This window comes from Ursus arctos, unplaced genomic scaffold (genome assembly GCF_023065955.2).
Source record: "Ursus arctos isolate Adak ecotype North America unplaced genomic scaffold, UrsArc2.0 scaffold_8, whole genome shotgun sequence".
NCBI lineage: Eukaryota > Metazoa > Chordata > Mammalia > Carnivora > Ursidae > Ursus > Ursus arctos.
The window spans coordinates 63,193,310-63,208,106 of record NW_026623100.1 but is presented as its reverse complement, the minus strand read 5'-3'; the positions used below and the strand labels follow the sequence as shown (position 1 = coordinate 63,208,106).

At 54.9% G+C, this 14,797-nt stretch overlaps 1 protein-coding gene across 3 annotated transcripts in view; it reads left to right on the top strand.

Moving 5' to 3' along the window:
• The window catches only part of TOGARAM2 (TOG array regulator of axonemal microtubules 2), a 49,255-nt gene extending 36,328 nt beyond the window's left edge, over nucleotides 1–12,927 (top strand). For all 3 annotated transcript variants that reach the window (XM_057309342.1, XM_057309341.1, XM_044379616.3), the window contains 4 exons: nucleotides 1,310–1,502; nucleotides 2,398–2,614; nucleotides 8,347–8,433; nucleotides 12,445–12,927. In XM_057309342.1, the coding sequence (XP_057165325.1) occupies nucleotides 1,310–1,502; nucleotides 2,398–2,614; nucleotides 8,347–8,433; nucleotides 12,445–12,701 (754 nt within the window). In that variant the 3' untranslated portion in view covers nucleotides 12,702–12,927. The remainder of the gene's footprint in view (nucleotides 1–1,309; nucleotides 1,503–2,397; nucleotides 2,615–8,346; nucleotides 8,434–12,444) is intronic.
• The last annotated feature ends 1,870 nt before the right edge of the window (nucleotides 12,928–14,797 follow it).

The following is a 14,797-nucleotide window of genomic DNA, read 5'->3' as shown; positions in this document are numbered from 1 at the left end:
GTCCTACCGAGTGGGTGCAGTGCCCCTAGTCCACGCGGGGCGTGTTGCTGGCCAGGCTGTCTGCCTGAGCTCAGCGTTTCTCTGCCCTCTTCGAGCCACACATCCTGTTGCCATCAGGGTGGCCTGGGGTGAATTTAGAGGCAGAGCTGGGACGAAGGCAGATGCGAGGAAATGGGCGGGGAGGCTGGAGAGTGGGTGCCGGGAGGAGCTAGAAACCAAGCAGAAACCCTCTGGTCACTGATGTGCCTGAAACTCAAAATTCTTCTCTGGTGTTCGGGGAGGACCCCATCTGAACTCGTTAGCTGGTGCCAGGGAAGCCCCCACCACTTGCTCAGGACTAGCTTCCTGCTCTCGCCACACATGGTCTGCCAGCCAGACCAGAGCAGCTCATGCTTCCTGCCCAGCACCCTCCTGCCACGTTCCGTCTCCTCCTGTGCTCTGTTTATGCTGTACCACAGCACCTAGAACATGCCTATTACTTCTACAAGGTTCCGCAAGACTCACATCACCAGCACCTTCCCCCAAGGCTCTCTCTGACACTCTGTGCTCTCTGTTCTTCCGTCCTCTGTCAGCCCCTTGGTTTACCTGCCTGCATTGGTCTGTGAGCTCCTTAAGGCAAAGAACGTGTCTCTCATCTTACTGTCCTCAGTGCCCACGACAGCTCCTGGCACTCAGTGGGCAAACCACGTGGACTGTAGGAATGAATGACAGCCTGGATGATGTTGGGCTCTGGCACAGGGGCTTACGTGTAGGGCATGAAGCTCAAAGAGCCAGGTTCTGAGCTGCGCATGGGGCGTAGGAGTCCTGCTCTCGTGCTGGCTGGACTGGGCCAGAGGCTACGATAGGCATGTGCTCTCAGCGGAAGAGAACAGGGCTTAACACTTCCCTGGTCCCTGGAGAAGTATGAGCAGGGCCAGGGCGACCAGGGGTCAGGATAAAGGCACCTGGCAAGATCTTCCCTCGCTCTCAGCTTAAATGTGCAGTCATCCTTCTGTGGACTCCCACCGTTCACTCCCATACCAACCCCTCCTTCTTCACGTGTTTTCTGAAAAAAGAAAAAAAGGCAGGAAGAGAGAGCCCTGTCCCCTGACAAAAGGATGGGGCTCTAGGCAACCTTATTGTCCCCTGAGGAAACGGGATTTCCGGAGTTCCAGGGCCGGTGTCCTGAAGCAGCAGGTGGAGAAGTTGGGGGTGGGCTAAGCTGCAGGTGACACTCTTGTCTCAGTCTCGCCTGTCTGCGGGCGGGGCATGGGACAAGAGGCACATCCATCATCTGGGGCTGCACAGGTCAGAAGGTCCTTCCACACAGGCTCAGCTGCCACGGGCCTCGGCCGGCGGGGCTGCGCTCCTCCGTGCGCAGCGGCCTAGAGGGGGCGGAGTGGCTGCGAGACCTGACGCGGCTGCTGGAGGCCAAGGAGTATCAGTCTCGGATGGAAGGCGTGGGGAGGCTTCTGGAGCACTGTAAGGCCACGCCGGAGCTTATCACCGCCAACCTGGTCCAGGTGAGCGCTGCCCCAGCCCTACCCCCCGCCCCACCTCTCTCCTGCGGGTGCAACTTCAGTTTGGAAAACTCAGGGCAGAGTTGGACATGGTGCCAGATGCCTCAGGGTAAAGGGAGCCCCAAAAGCACCTGCTATCCCGTTGCCTTGGTAACGCCGTGAGACTGCCTGGAAGTAGCCGAGGGGGCAAAGGCACTGCCTCCTGCCAGGCGCCTTGGGATCACCCAGAGATGTCCTGGGCATCTCTCATCCGTTTAGCAGATTTATGGCGAGGAGGGAGAGGTAGAGAATGCCATGGCTCACGGCTGCTCCTGGTTTAGCCGGGCACATGTGGAGGGCAGGGTATGTGGTTGGCCGGGCGACTGGGCCAGGCTGCTTGGATGGGTGGGTTAGGAGCAAGCACAGGCCCTTCACAGACTGGAAGCCAGGGCAGATGCCCCTCGTCCAGGATCGAGGCTGCTGATGGTCAAGCTCTGTAGCAGAGTAGCTGAGACAGGCTCGAAGTCAGCAGACCTGGGCGTCCGTCCACGCTCCTTACTAGCTGCGTGATGCAGGGCAAATCATTACTCTTTCTGCCTCAGTGTTTGCTTTGTTTTGAACGGTAAACTGAGGATGGGACCACAAGCCTCATGATTAAGATCATTCCAGGAGAGTGCAGGGCACCCTAACGAGGTGCTCTCGATGCTTTGACGCCATGAGTGCTCCATCTGTGGTTGTTCTTCCCTCCTGCCCTCCTCCCCTTTTGAGGAGGTAAGCTCCTCGTCACTGAGAATGTTCTGGCATAGGTTGAATGACTCTGTCAGGGAGGAGGAATCCCTGCCAAGGCTGGTTGGTTGGGTCATGGGCTTCCTGCCCAGCCTGGGTTCCCATGGGCTCTTGGTTTCTGTTCCCTCAATAGGTCTTTGATGCTTTCACCCCAAGGCTTCAGGATTCCAACAAGAAAGTGAACCAGTGGGCACTGGAGTCCCTTGCCAAGATGATCCCCCTCCTCAAAGAAAGCTTGCACCCCATGCTGCTCTCCATCATCGTTGCTGTTGCAGACAACCTCAACTCCAAGAACTCGGGGATTTACGCCACCGCGGTGACCGCGCTGGATGCCATGATTGAGAATCTGGGTGAGTCTCCTGCCTCAGCCCTGTTTGGCTCGGTAGGGAGCAGGTTTGCTCCCTGAGCCTGCTCTAGGGTGGGCTCACCCTTCCTGCTGGGAATCAGCAGAGCGCTGATCGGCCCTGGGGGGCTGTCAGGCCAAATGTTTTCCCGGAGGCTGCGTAGGACAGGGGTGGGCAGCCCAGGACCTGTTTGGCAGGCCTTCCCATGTCACATCCACCCGAGTGTCCTAGATGGGACGTGTGGAGGAGATGTGTAGGTGATCTAGTCTTGCCTCCTCATAGTACATATGACAGAAATGACTCACCCAGGGCCACACAGTACCGCAGTGATTGAGCCAACAGGGCCTTGAGGGAAAACTAGGTCTGGATTGCCAGAAAGAAGCTGGAAGCGTCGCTAGCAAGTTTCTAGTTGTACGGATGATAGCAGTGGGGGTGGCTTGTATGAGGACCAGACAGGATGGCGGTGAGACAGCAGAGCAAGCCTGCTGGAGAGGAAAAAGTGGACGGGCGGGTGGACCAGGACAGGCCACCTTGATCGCCTGGTGTAGGAGTTGGCTTCTGAGCGTGGAACGGATGAGAGTTGCCTCTGAGGAAGACTGTTTGGGGCCAGGGCTCAGGGTGGGAGGAATCTGGGTGAGGAGTAGGGAGTGAGGGTTGGGGTGGGATGAAAAGGAGTGAGCTACGGGAGAGACATCAGGAACGGCGAGAGCTCCCCTGTCCCGCGTGCTTCGCTCTCACACACCTTGGTTCTCCAACATCATAGGTGGGATTTTGGGCGCAGCCACTCCTGCTCTTCATTCCTTTCTTAGATGCTTTAGAGATGCTATGTGGTATGTCCAGGATACAGAGCGAAGTGCAGGCGTGTGCGGGACGTAGCGCATGAGGACAGTCACGTCCAGACCAGGGGAGCCCTGAGTTCTCACTAACCACTCTCGCCACGATGTAAGGAAGCTCAGGATCTGAGAACCGCCCGTGCTGGCCTTGTTGCTCTGCGTCCCGATGAGCACAGAGCCACGTCCTCCCTTTAGGACCCACAGAGCATCCCGTGGTGAGGCTGCAAACACCGCCAGGCAGCCCTCCCCTCCCAGTGCCCACCCCCTGCGGGAGCCCAGCTCTCTGGGGCTGGCCGGCAGCTGTGTCCTTGGCTGAAGCTTCCAGAAGCAGTTTCAGTTACAAATCAAAGGCCTGGTCAGGCCCTTCTCTGCCTTTCGAGTTCATAAATACTGTCAATTTCCTCTCTTCATCTCCAAGGGAATTTATGATTTGCTGAGTTTGTTGCTGTAGAACAAACAATATAAATCCAACTTTAAATTACGGCTAGTTCTCGGTGCTGCTCTGGGTAAGTGAGATTGCTGTTGCCAATAACCAAGGCTCTTGGTAAATCACTGCGGGCCCTGGATTTATTGGGAAAACCTGCACCAAGCAAAATAGGCTTTAGCTATTTGAAGAGGCTAAGCACCATGGTCGGGGGAGAGGCGCCTTTAACCCCTCCCTCTCCGGGTGTTAGAGTTTCCACTTTCCGCCACTGGGCTATCCTCTAGAGCGAGCTGGAGCTCTGGAGCTTTGGGCTGCAGAACCTGGGGTCTCGCATGGTCACAGGACTCAGGCCTTCTCTACCTGGGGCCCTGCTGTACCCACCTGGGCTGGCCACCCTGGAAAGGGGGCTTGCGGCTGGCCTGCTTTTGTGATCTGACCACAACTTGAGTCAGGTTGCAGCTTCTAGAAAGATGCCTAGAGTTGTCCTTTCCTCCTGGGACAGGGTCTTCTTCGAAATGGCTGACGATGCCCCCAGCAGAAGGAAAAGTGGATACAAGTCACTAAACTTCCCACGGTCCCAGGGGATCGGGTGGTAGAAGCAGAGATTGGGGCAGGTGTGGCAGAAGAGAAGGGGTGTAAATCTTCCTTCCCATTTCACCCAGGTGGGGCCTGGTGGCTCCAGTCCACCCTCAGCTTCCTGAGGCCCCTCCTGGAAGTGGCTTGGGGCTCTTGGAACGGAGGGGGCTTTCTCCCAAGCCTAGCATCATCCCCCACAAGGGATTCTGGGCTCCAGCCTGGAGAGGAACCATGAAATGCTGTGAAATACTTCAATGTGAAAAGTCACAGAGGAATGGCTCAGCATGTTATGGTTTGTTCCCTGCTCAACGGGGCCATGGGGATGGAGAACGCAGCTGGGGTAGTCCGTCTTCTGGCACAAAGTCCAGATGGCACAGCTGAATTGGGAGGTTGGCTTTCTTAGGCAACCTCTTAGGGTCCCTCTTGATTCTGGAATTCGGTGATAAGTTGACTCATGAGCTACCCCTTCTCTTCTAGTTCCTTGGTCTTCCCGAGGATGCATGGGGCAGGTGGTGTGGTGGTTTTCAGAGCAGGTGGGGAATTTCTGCCCACGTCCCCTTTTTGGGAGGTGGTGAGGAAGGAGACATGTGGGCACCTTGCTCCCTGACCTCTGCCCTTTGTTACAGCCTGCCTGGGGGCCTCTCCAGAAAGGAGCCTGGAGGGGCATCCTTTCTACTCAGCACCAAGATCTTCTGATTTCAGGGGAGCTATTCTGGGGATCAAGGCAACTCCTGGGCAGATGGGCTGGTTCTGTCTTTGGGCCCTATTACCAGGTTAGCAACAGAAGAAACTTCACTGATGAAAACATCAGGGGCACCCAAATGGCTCGGTTGGTTAAGCGACTGCTTTCGGCTCAGGTCATGATCCCGGAGTCCTGGGATCGAGTGCCCCCGATCGAGTCCCCATCAGTCTCCCTGCTCAGCAGGGAGTCTGCTTCTCCCTCTGACCCTCCCCCATCTCGTGCTTTCTCTGTTTTCTCTCTCTCAAATAAATAAACAAAATCTTAAAATAAAAAAATTCAGGCTGCTGACAGCCCACCCCCTCCTGGTCAGACTGAGCCTCAAAAGGCGTTCTCTTAATTTAGCGCAGCCGCCAGCCAGTGCTGGAGAGAGCAGATAAGCTTGGAAATGGGCAGCTTCAGATCTCCTTTTGCTATTTTGCTCTGCTGACTCCAAATTCATTACCTTATACAAACCATATGATCAACATGGAATCACCCAGGGAATTTAGAAATTCATCCGTGGTGCCCCTCTAGTGTGCCAGCTGCTTAAAAATCTCTCTTCTCTTTCTTGTCTACATGTGTACACAATTCCCTGGTTAAAGATTGCAGTGTAAATACAATTTAGACTTTGCTTCTTTCGTTTAACCAGTGTTTCATGCTACCATGGAGCCTTCCTACTTAGCTTAAAAATATAAAGTTTACTTTCCACCACGTAAAAGTGAGGTTGTTCATTATTGAGAAAATGGAAAATACAAAGCATCGGAAAGGAAAAATTTGAAAGCCCCTCATTTTTAGTCTCAACTTCTGGAAGAGACCATTATTAACATTTGGCACTTTCCATTTCAGGGTTTTTTTCTGTGCCTATTCGTGTTGAGTCATGATGATATTACACATTCAAATTTGCATTGTGCTTTTAAACAAAAGCAGAGCACAAGCATTTACATATGATTACACACTTGAGTCACTTTTAACAGCTCTGTCCCCTGCCTAGACTGTAGCTTGCATTTTTGTTTAAATGGATCGTTCCCACTTTTCCTGCCATGAATGGACCTAGTTTTGGTGGCTGCGTGATATACCGTGGCTCACAGAGTCCTGATCAGGTACAGGAGGTTCTGTCCAGTGTCAACACAGAGAAACGTGGTCGAGCCAAGGATTTAGTCCAGGAGACTCAGAGCCCACACCCCTCACCGTATACTCTCCCGCCGCTCATTAAACCTGGGTGTGACCTGGAAGGTGAACCGTCACTACAAACGCAGACAGGGACAGAGGCCAGGTACTTGGGGTGTGGACTCTGGGGTTTATAAACAAGCTCGGGCACGCTCGATGTCTCTGCTTTAACACTCCCTGTCGTCCTGGAGCATTTATGGAGCACCTGCTGTGTGCCAGGCACGTGGGAGCACGATCCGGCACAGATGTCTGCTGGAGGTGCATTTGCAAGTATCCCCCAAGTTCTTCACCTCTCTCTGGCTCTGGGAGGCCATGTCAGCCACCAGGAGGGGGAGGCCCAGCTGTGTCCAGAAAATGTCCTGGACTGAGTGTTACTGGGGAGAGCAAGGAGGCAGAAGTCCTTGTCCTTGGAGGTGAGCTCATGGCTAATGATGGAGGTTGGGGCAAATAGAAGCACCTGAAAACAATAATGCAGGTGACATTGATATAAAAACCTATTCTTACACAATTACAGATTTACCAAGACACCCTGAGACCACTTCTTGCTAACTACAATATTCTAGAGGCTGGCCTCTCTTTCATCTCCCAGAACAAATTATTTTAAAGACTGTTGCCTAACTTACGGATGGCGCTTTTGCAAGCACCAGCGTTGTGTGTGATGTATGTGTCCGTTTCCTCCTCTGTATCCCTTACAGCTCTCAGGAGGAGAGCAAGGGATGAGCTCTTAGCTAGAATTGTCATCTGGTGGGAAAAGCAAAGCTTTGCATATCCAGGGGGATGCGGAGGTATTTGAGGGGTGCGGAGAAGGTGGAACTTGCCTGGATAGACTTATGCAGGTGGGTCTCTAGTCTCTGTCCCCTGCTAAGAGAAATTTGGCCTTGAGCCGATCAGCCCCTGAGACCCCAGGATGCACTTTCTGGGGGCACCTATGGGAACAGCCATACAGACCTCCATGACAGGTGCAAGCAGGCCCCTCGGCCACATCCCTGGAAAGTGTGTTTTGCTATTTGCACTCCCTCCCATGGAGTAATGGGGGGACGGCTGGGGCAGCGTTGGGAGCTGGGTGTGTATTGTCTATGTGAGCACGCCTTTCTCAGGTAGAGGGAGACTTTCCTCACCTTGTGTGTCTCTGTGAGGAATGCAGGACCTCAAGTGTAATAGTCTGAGAAACCAGGAGACGTCAGCCAGAATGGGGAAGAATCAGCCATTTCTAAATCCAGCATCTATGGAATCCTGCCAGAGTTGGCTTTAGAAATACAACTGAAGAATATACCAGAGGGCTTCTTTCTCCCCCAAACATTCCCCACCCTAGTTGCCTGTGATTTCACCATCTGTGGTTCCTTCTAATAAACACTCCTTCAACATCCAAATGGGGGAGCCCCCTGTCCTCAGGCCCCACCCTGAGCATGGCTGGGCAGCAGGGAGAGCTGGCTCCTGGGCCCAGGTGTGGCTGGAGTGCCCAGTGGGTGTCGGGGTGCTGGGACAATTAAAAAAAAAAAAGGTAAAAATCCCTCTTTCCCCTAACCCTCCTGAAGAATGGGTGGGGGCATGTGGAGGATAAACTCTCCTGTCTTTACGAGTATGCCGTCTGGGCCCAAGTCTCACACAGGGAGCTTATGTATAAACTATTGAGAGCTCGTACACGCCCCCTGCGAATTCCCTCCTCTGACCCAAAGAGAGCCAGCTGGAAGCTTCTGCCGCTGGTAGGGTGACCAGCCATCCCGGTTTGCCCAGGACTGTGGGCAAACCTCTTTTGCCCCAAACTCAACAATTTTGAGGAAGGACAGACAACAGGAACCAGATCTGTGGGAGTAAGTGAGACGTGGTCGGGAGCCAGTGTAACTACACCGGGCCACCCACTCTTCCCCAAACACCCCATGGTGACGCAGAGAATTTAATTCAGCTCCCCGGCGGGCCTCCTTCCCTGTGTGGATGTTGCAGGTACCTGGCACTGAACAGTGGGTGCCACCGCTCGGGCCACAGCATCATGGCCACTGACACCCTCCTTCTCTTGCAGACAAGCTCTGCCTCCTACAAGCGTTTGCTGGGCGGGTGCGTTTCCTGAGTGGCCGCGCGGTGCTCGATGTCGTAGAACGTCTGTCCGGTGAGCATCCCCGAAGCCCCCTTGCCCCAGCCTTCCAGTCAGCCTCCTGGCATGCAGCTGAACCACTCGTGATCTTAGCCCCCCAAATAATCCCATAATCCTCACAGACCTTTCAGACATTGTGCTCATCTGCTTTTAAAAAATAATTCCCGTATTACCAAAAGATCATCTTTGGCTTTGACCAAGATGAGGCAGGTGGGTACACACACAAAATAGTCTTTAAGAAACCACGATGCATTTCTTCTTTGCAAACAGGACTTCCACTAGCCCGTAGGGCATCTTTGTGCGAACAGGAAAAACCCCAGCTCTCCTGGGTAGACCCGGGCTCGCAGGTGGGGGCTTGGTCAGCAGCAGCCCCGTGTGAGATGAGCGCTGTCCCTTCGTGCGCACGCACGCCTGCCAAGCAGGGCACAGCCTGGATGCCAACCCTACTTGACCCCTTTGCTGGGCATGCGGACCCGTGTTACGTGGAGCTGGGGCTCTGGCCTGAGTCTGCTTGGCTTTGTTCAAGCTTTGGCTGAGGAAAGCTTGCTGTCAGCTGATGTCTGCTCTGAGTTTGTAGTCTCGAGTGATTTCATTCCAGGGCTGAGACCTCGTGTGGCCCTCGAGCTGGCAGCATGGCAAGGACACGGGCTTTGTGGTGGAGAGACCCATTTGCCCCATGCCAACTCTGGTCTTGGGCAGGTTTCTTGTTTTTCTCATCTTTCCTGCTTGCCAGAAGCTTCCTCTCCCTTCTTAGGAAGGTCCCATCCAGGAAGGAGGCATAAGGACTCTGTTCTCTAGACCTCTGAGCGTCCCTCCCCCTAACATGCAGACGGGTGGTGCTACCCCATGTGTAAATCCTTGCGTGGGTTGTCTTCAGGCTGGTGCCCCGGCTCCCTGGAGCGGCCCACAAGGCCTGTCGCTGCCTGGCCCTCCCGACTCAGAAATGTTAAGTGCCCAAGGTCCTTTGATGAGAAACCCAGGATTTGTCCTCGGGAGCCTGGCTGCAGAGCCTCTGTGCTATGCTGCGTCTCCCTGAGTGGCCTCTGCCTTAGTCTCCCGGGCACCAGCATGCCAGCCGCCCTTTCAGACTGATCTCTCATCCTCTGCGCCTGCCCACATGTGGCTAATGGCCTGCCGATCCCTTCTCTGGCCTTTTTCCTCCAGCTGGGCCGGGCCTGCCTGGTTCTGGCACCAGCCTGCCTGGTTCTGGCACCGGCCTCCGTGTAGCCCTCCCGCCCGACTTTCCCGAGCCTCGAAGAGCAGGTCTCACCCTGTGCCGGCCTCGCTCCACATTGGGGGTGCTCAGCACAGGTTGCCTGACTGAGGGTGTCATTCTGAGCCTCCACCACCCTTGGCCTTGCCTCTGGGCCCTGGTTCACTCCTTCTAGTGTCCCTGAAGTGGACCCTTACTTCCCATCCAGGTGCCAGGCCTTCTCCAAGCAGGTGGAGCAAACAAAGTAGGGTTGGGGACCACAATACAGCCACAGTGTCACGCTCTTGGTGCCCAGGGGCTACGTAACGGAGACCACCTGGGCACCAGACAAGGAACCCTTTTCTGTGGTTCAAAATCCACCTTCTCTGGGTGAAACCCTTACCTGTCCATGTACAGGTGATATATGGGCCCCAGAGGTGGGTGGGTACCTCACTTTAGATTATCCATTTAACTTTAAATATTTTCCACCTGTTTCCAAGAGACCTCCAAGGCAAGCATTTCTACATAGCTCTCCTGGTAAGTCGGTGTCAGCCAGGAGCAGAGAAGAACATTTCCATTGACACAAGGTGCGGACTAATAATAGCACAGCTTAACAGGAGTAAATCTTGCTAATTACTTCAGCTGCCTCGTAAGCTCCAATTTAATGGGGTTTTCTTCCTCATGATTACTCCCAGAAGGGCCACCGCTACCTCTGCTGGCTTGAGGGGCCCACCCCTGTCAGCCAGGTGACCTCTACCTCCTAGACCCGACCCGGACCTGGGGAACGGGGGCCTGGCTGCGGGAGGGAGCTTCCCAGGCCTGCTGCTGATCGCCCGGCTGCTGGGAGGGAGAGATTTCAGGTGGGAGTGCAGCATGCCGGGGAGGGGGGGCAGGTGAACCCCTCACCCTTTGGTGGGCACGGGGGAGCCCTGCCTGGGCCTGGTTCCTGGGATAGTTCTCACCTTGGTCTGCAGGTGGGATCCCACGGAGGCTTAGGAAGCCTTGAGTTACAGTGGCTCAGTATAGGTGACCAATCGGGATCCTTGGTTTTCTTTTGTTCCCTCTGGCCACCCCCCCTCCGACCTCTCCCCTGTGCCTCCTAGCCTCCCACCCCCACCCGCCACACCCTGGGGCTGCCCTGGTGGCTTTCCTGGTACCTGTGCCCTCCTCTCGGCCTGTCTCCAGCTTCAGCGTTTCCAGCTCCCACCTCTGCCCCACTTTATGAAGCGGCTCACCGGCCAACACAGCTGGGTTGGCTCGCTGGGTGCAGCCCTGCCTTCCCGGGAAACAGGACCACCTTTACTTCTGAGGGTTCAGTAACACCGGGGAGCCCCCAGGGAGACCCCACAGTGTGGGGTGCAGGAAGCCCGAGGGTGTGGCCTGAAGGCCAGCATACACACTCCTCGGGAAATGACACTGCTCCAGGGGAAGCTTTGCGGGGGGGCGGCGGGGGGAGGCAGCGCATCTTCTCTGGCCCCCTGTTGTCCCCGCCTGGCCCTGGAGTCGGAGGGGCCATGTGGGAAACACCTAGGGGGTTAGATGATGTTATGCTGGTGAAGGAAGGACAAACTGGAGGTTTCACTAAAAATAAAACTCCTCACCAACCTCTGACCCGCAGAACCCCTAGAGGCTTGGGGGCAGCAAAGGGTGCAGAGTGTGAGCTTTGGAGTCAAGGCAGGCTTGGCCTCTGCCCTCGTTAGCGGTGTGGTCTGGGGCGAGCTCCTTGACCCCTGAATGTTGGCTTCCTCCTCTGCGAGATGGACTGGTGTCCTGCCTCTCGAGGTGCTGTGAGGACAATGGAGTCACGCGGCAAAGCTCTGAGCCCCAGACTCTGGACCCCAGCAGTGTTAGTTTTCTGGGTGTGTCTTGGCCCGGGGAACCTTCCAGTTTTTTTTGCTCCATCAATATGTAAAGGTCGCTTGCTCTCACCAGCACTTCTCCTTTGGCAGGAGGACAGGCGCACTGCCCTGAAGGTGCAGAGCAAGCATTGTTAGCAGGGACGCCCGCAGGGAAGGCGGCTCGGCTGAAGGCTGGAGGGGCCCCTGTGAAGTGACTTGGGGTGGCTCTTGAGGTGGCTTTGACCCTGGCATTTACTCTGTGACGGAAGGCTTGCTGTCAGGGGTAGCCTGCTTGTGGGTTTTCTGGGGATTAAAGAAGGTAGAGGGTCTGGGAGAACCAGATGTGGGGGGTTCATCACTGAAGCGAGGGTCTGTGCAGAGCTTGATGGTTAAGCACGTTCACGCCTCCTGGATTACTGCTGGTCTTGTCGTGGGGTTTGGCGTCCAGACACTGGGGAGGCCACACTGGTCTTCTCTCCTGCTGGCTGCTTTACTTTTCAGAATGCTTCATTTGAGAGAGTGTTGACTTTTCTCCCTGGTATGGGTTTTCTCTGTTTGTATGAGCTCATATAGGGGGGAATGTGGATTAGAATTATACTAGATTGCAGTTGAGGGGTGTCGGCCTCTTTCCTCTCCCCGGGGCTGCAGGGACCAATTGCGATCGTCCTGGGCTCTGAGCAATTTTGCCTTTGCATACTCATTCCTCCATAAAAAAGAAAAAAGTTAAAAATTATATTTTATACCTGATTGGTATAAACATGAATATACACGAGGTTGAATATCTTCATATTTTTTTGTTTTGATTTTAAAAGAAATCAAACCATTTTCATGGGCCTGTAAACATGTCCCGAGCCCTGGCTGGTGTGTCTCATGGACTAGTTGGCCCTTCTGGGCTGTCTGCCCTTTGGGGGGATAGAGTCAGTGTCCCAAGAGAGGGCAGCAGGAGAGGGAGAGAGTGCCTGCCTCAAGTAAGTGTCCCCATTTTCTGTCCAACAGCACTGGTGGCCTCCGTGTACCCCCAGAAGCCCCAGGCTGTGGAGCGCCATGTCCTGCCAGTCCTCTGGGGTTTCCTGAGCAGCGTGAGCGGGAATGGTGTCCTGCCGGGGCTCAGCGGGAACGTCCGCACGGTGGTGCGCCGGCTGTCCAGGAGCCTTCAGGAGCAGATGGGCTCCCGGCTGCAGGACCTGGCCGCTGGCCAGCCACAGCAGGTCCTCAGAACGCTCCAGGAACTCTTAGACGCAGCATCCCCGTGAGGCAGCCCCAGCCAACGTCACCGACAGAGGGATGGCGTCAGACAGCAAGACGACCGGCAGCTCACGCCCCTTTCAGCTGGGTTAGAGACCGATCTGAAACGGGCAGTCGTTATTTTTTAACCTTATTTTATTTTTATGATGGAATCCTCTCCCGGTCTACTTTCTCTTAGAGCTCCAGATGTACATAGTATATTTTGAAGTAGAAATAAAAGAAGTACTTATTTTTCTAAGGTTTTATTATCTTGCACTTTTTTAACCTCAGAGAATTTTTTTTAAAACTCGAATTGTCCCAAAGGAAACAAGACAGCAGCAAAACCAGCCGTAGATGGCACGGGGACGAAGAGTCAGGGAGGAAGAGTGAGGCACAGACCCAACGTTGCAGACCGTGTCTGGGCACGGCCCCCCATCTGTGAGAGGCTGGGCCAGCCCTCCGCAACCCAGAGACCCAGAGTTGGCCCTTCAAATCCAGTTCAGTTGTTGTAAGGCTGATGTGAGGGAGAGTCTGACATTTGCGTTACTGAAAGCCTTCTCTGGAAGCCCGTGTTCTGGCTACTTCTGCAGAGGACCAGATGATGCTTCACGCTCGAAATACCTTCCATGAAAGCACTTGGTGGGGCATGAAGCCATGGGACGTGCGGAGGTCACATGGGAGCTCTGAAAATGCACAGGTGCCCCTGCCCCCCGGGCTGGGTCACGAAGCTGGAGGGGTGTGCTGGATGCAGGTTGTGCCGAACACGAGCAAGCTGAGAGAAGCTGTTGCCCACGGAGGAAGCCGCTGGAGAAATGGGGTCCCACGGGGAGAGAGGACATCTGGGGCTGGGGCTCTAGACACGGTAGGGAGTGGCTTTGCCTTGCCTGGGGCCAGTGGCAGGTTGACAATGGTGTGACCAGGAAGAATTAGAGCTCAGGTCATGACCTCAAACACACGGGTAAGGTGAAGGCTGAAGGGACCACGGCCCACTCCCTGCCAAGGAACCGAGCCAGACCCATAGCGACACTCTGGGGCAGATCCACACGGCTGAGGCCCTGAGACCCCAGCTCCCTGCCAGCAGGTTTTCTGGCAGACCCCACAGGCGACCCCCTCCTGTCCCCCACCCCAAGGTATAATATCAGTTCCGCATCACTGTTCTGAGGCTGTCCTGACGAGGATGACTCCGAGCAGGCTGGGGAGCCCCAAATCAACTCACATATTTCCAAGTTCAGAGTACCCCTGGCTGAGAAAGCCACGTTTTCATCTTGCCTGTGTCGCTGGGTGCAGCCAGGCGGCCCCCACCCTCCGATGCCCTGGGCTGAGGTTGGGTATGGCGCAATCATCCTGGGACTTGGGCTTGTAACAGGTGGCTGAAGTGTGACTTGGAGTAATTCTAGCGCCAGCAGGAGCTGCTTCTCACTCACTGCGACCCCAGCAGGGGCTTCCCAGCAACCACTCTCCTTAGGCTCTCTCTGACCGAACCGGGTTAAAGGCCCGCTAGACAGGGGGTCATCCAAGACGCCCAAGAGGCTGATTTTTAAACATTTGTGAAGTTTTACACAGTTTCACTAATTGTGTTTGCTTGGAGTCTGGGCAGACTTTTTGGGGTGGGTGGGGAGACTGACATTTTCTGCTTGTCAAGATGCTAGAATCTGTAGGAACCCGAGGATGCAGAGCCTGGCCGGGATTTTGAAAGCAGAGATTAAGCTCAAAGTCATCGTCCGTCTTCCAGTGGAAGCTTCCCACCCCGTGCTCTGCACCCACCCTCCTGGGTGGGGGTGGTTAAAACAACTGAAAACACCTGAAATGCAAAGAATACATCTGCGAGGTTCTGTTCTCCGTCATCATTTTAAGTTTAAATCTAGTCTCCGGGCAGCTGGGCTCTGTGGGCAACGCGCCTGGCCCAACCCCATTGGGGAGTGTCCAGGGGGTTCTTGGGGTGGGGGGGACCTCAGGAAATTTCAGTCTCAAGAGGTTTCCCACATCATTACTTTTATTTTTAAGATTTATTTATTTGAGAGAGAGAGAGAGAGAGAGAGGTGGAGGGGCAGGGGCAGAGGGAGAGAGAGAATCTCAAGCAGACTCCACAGTGAGCTTGGACCATGACAGGGGACTTGATCTCACG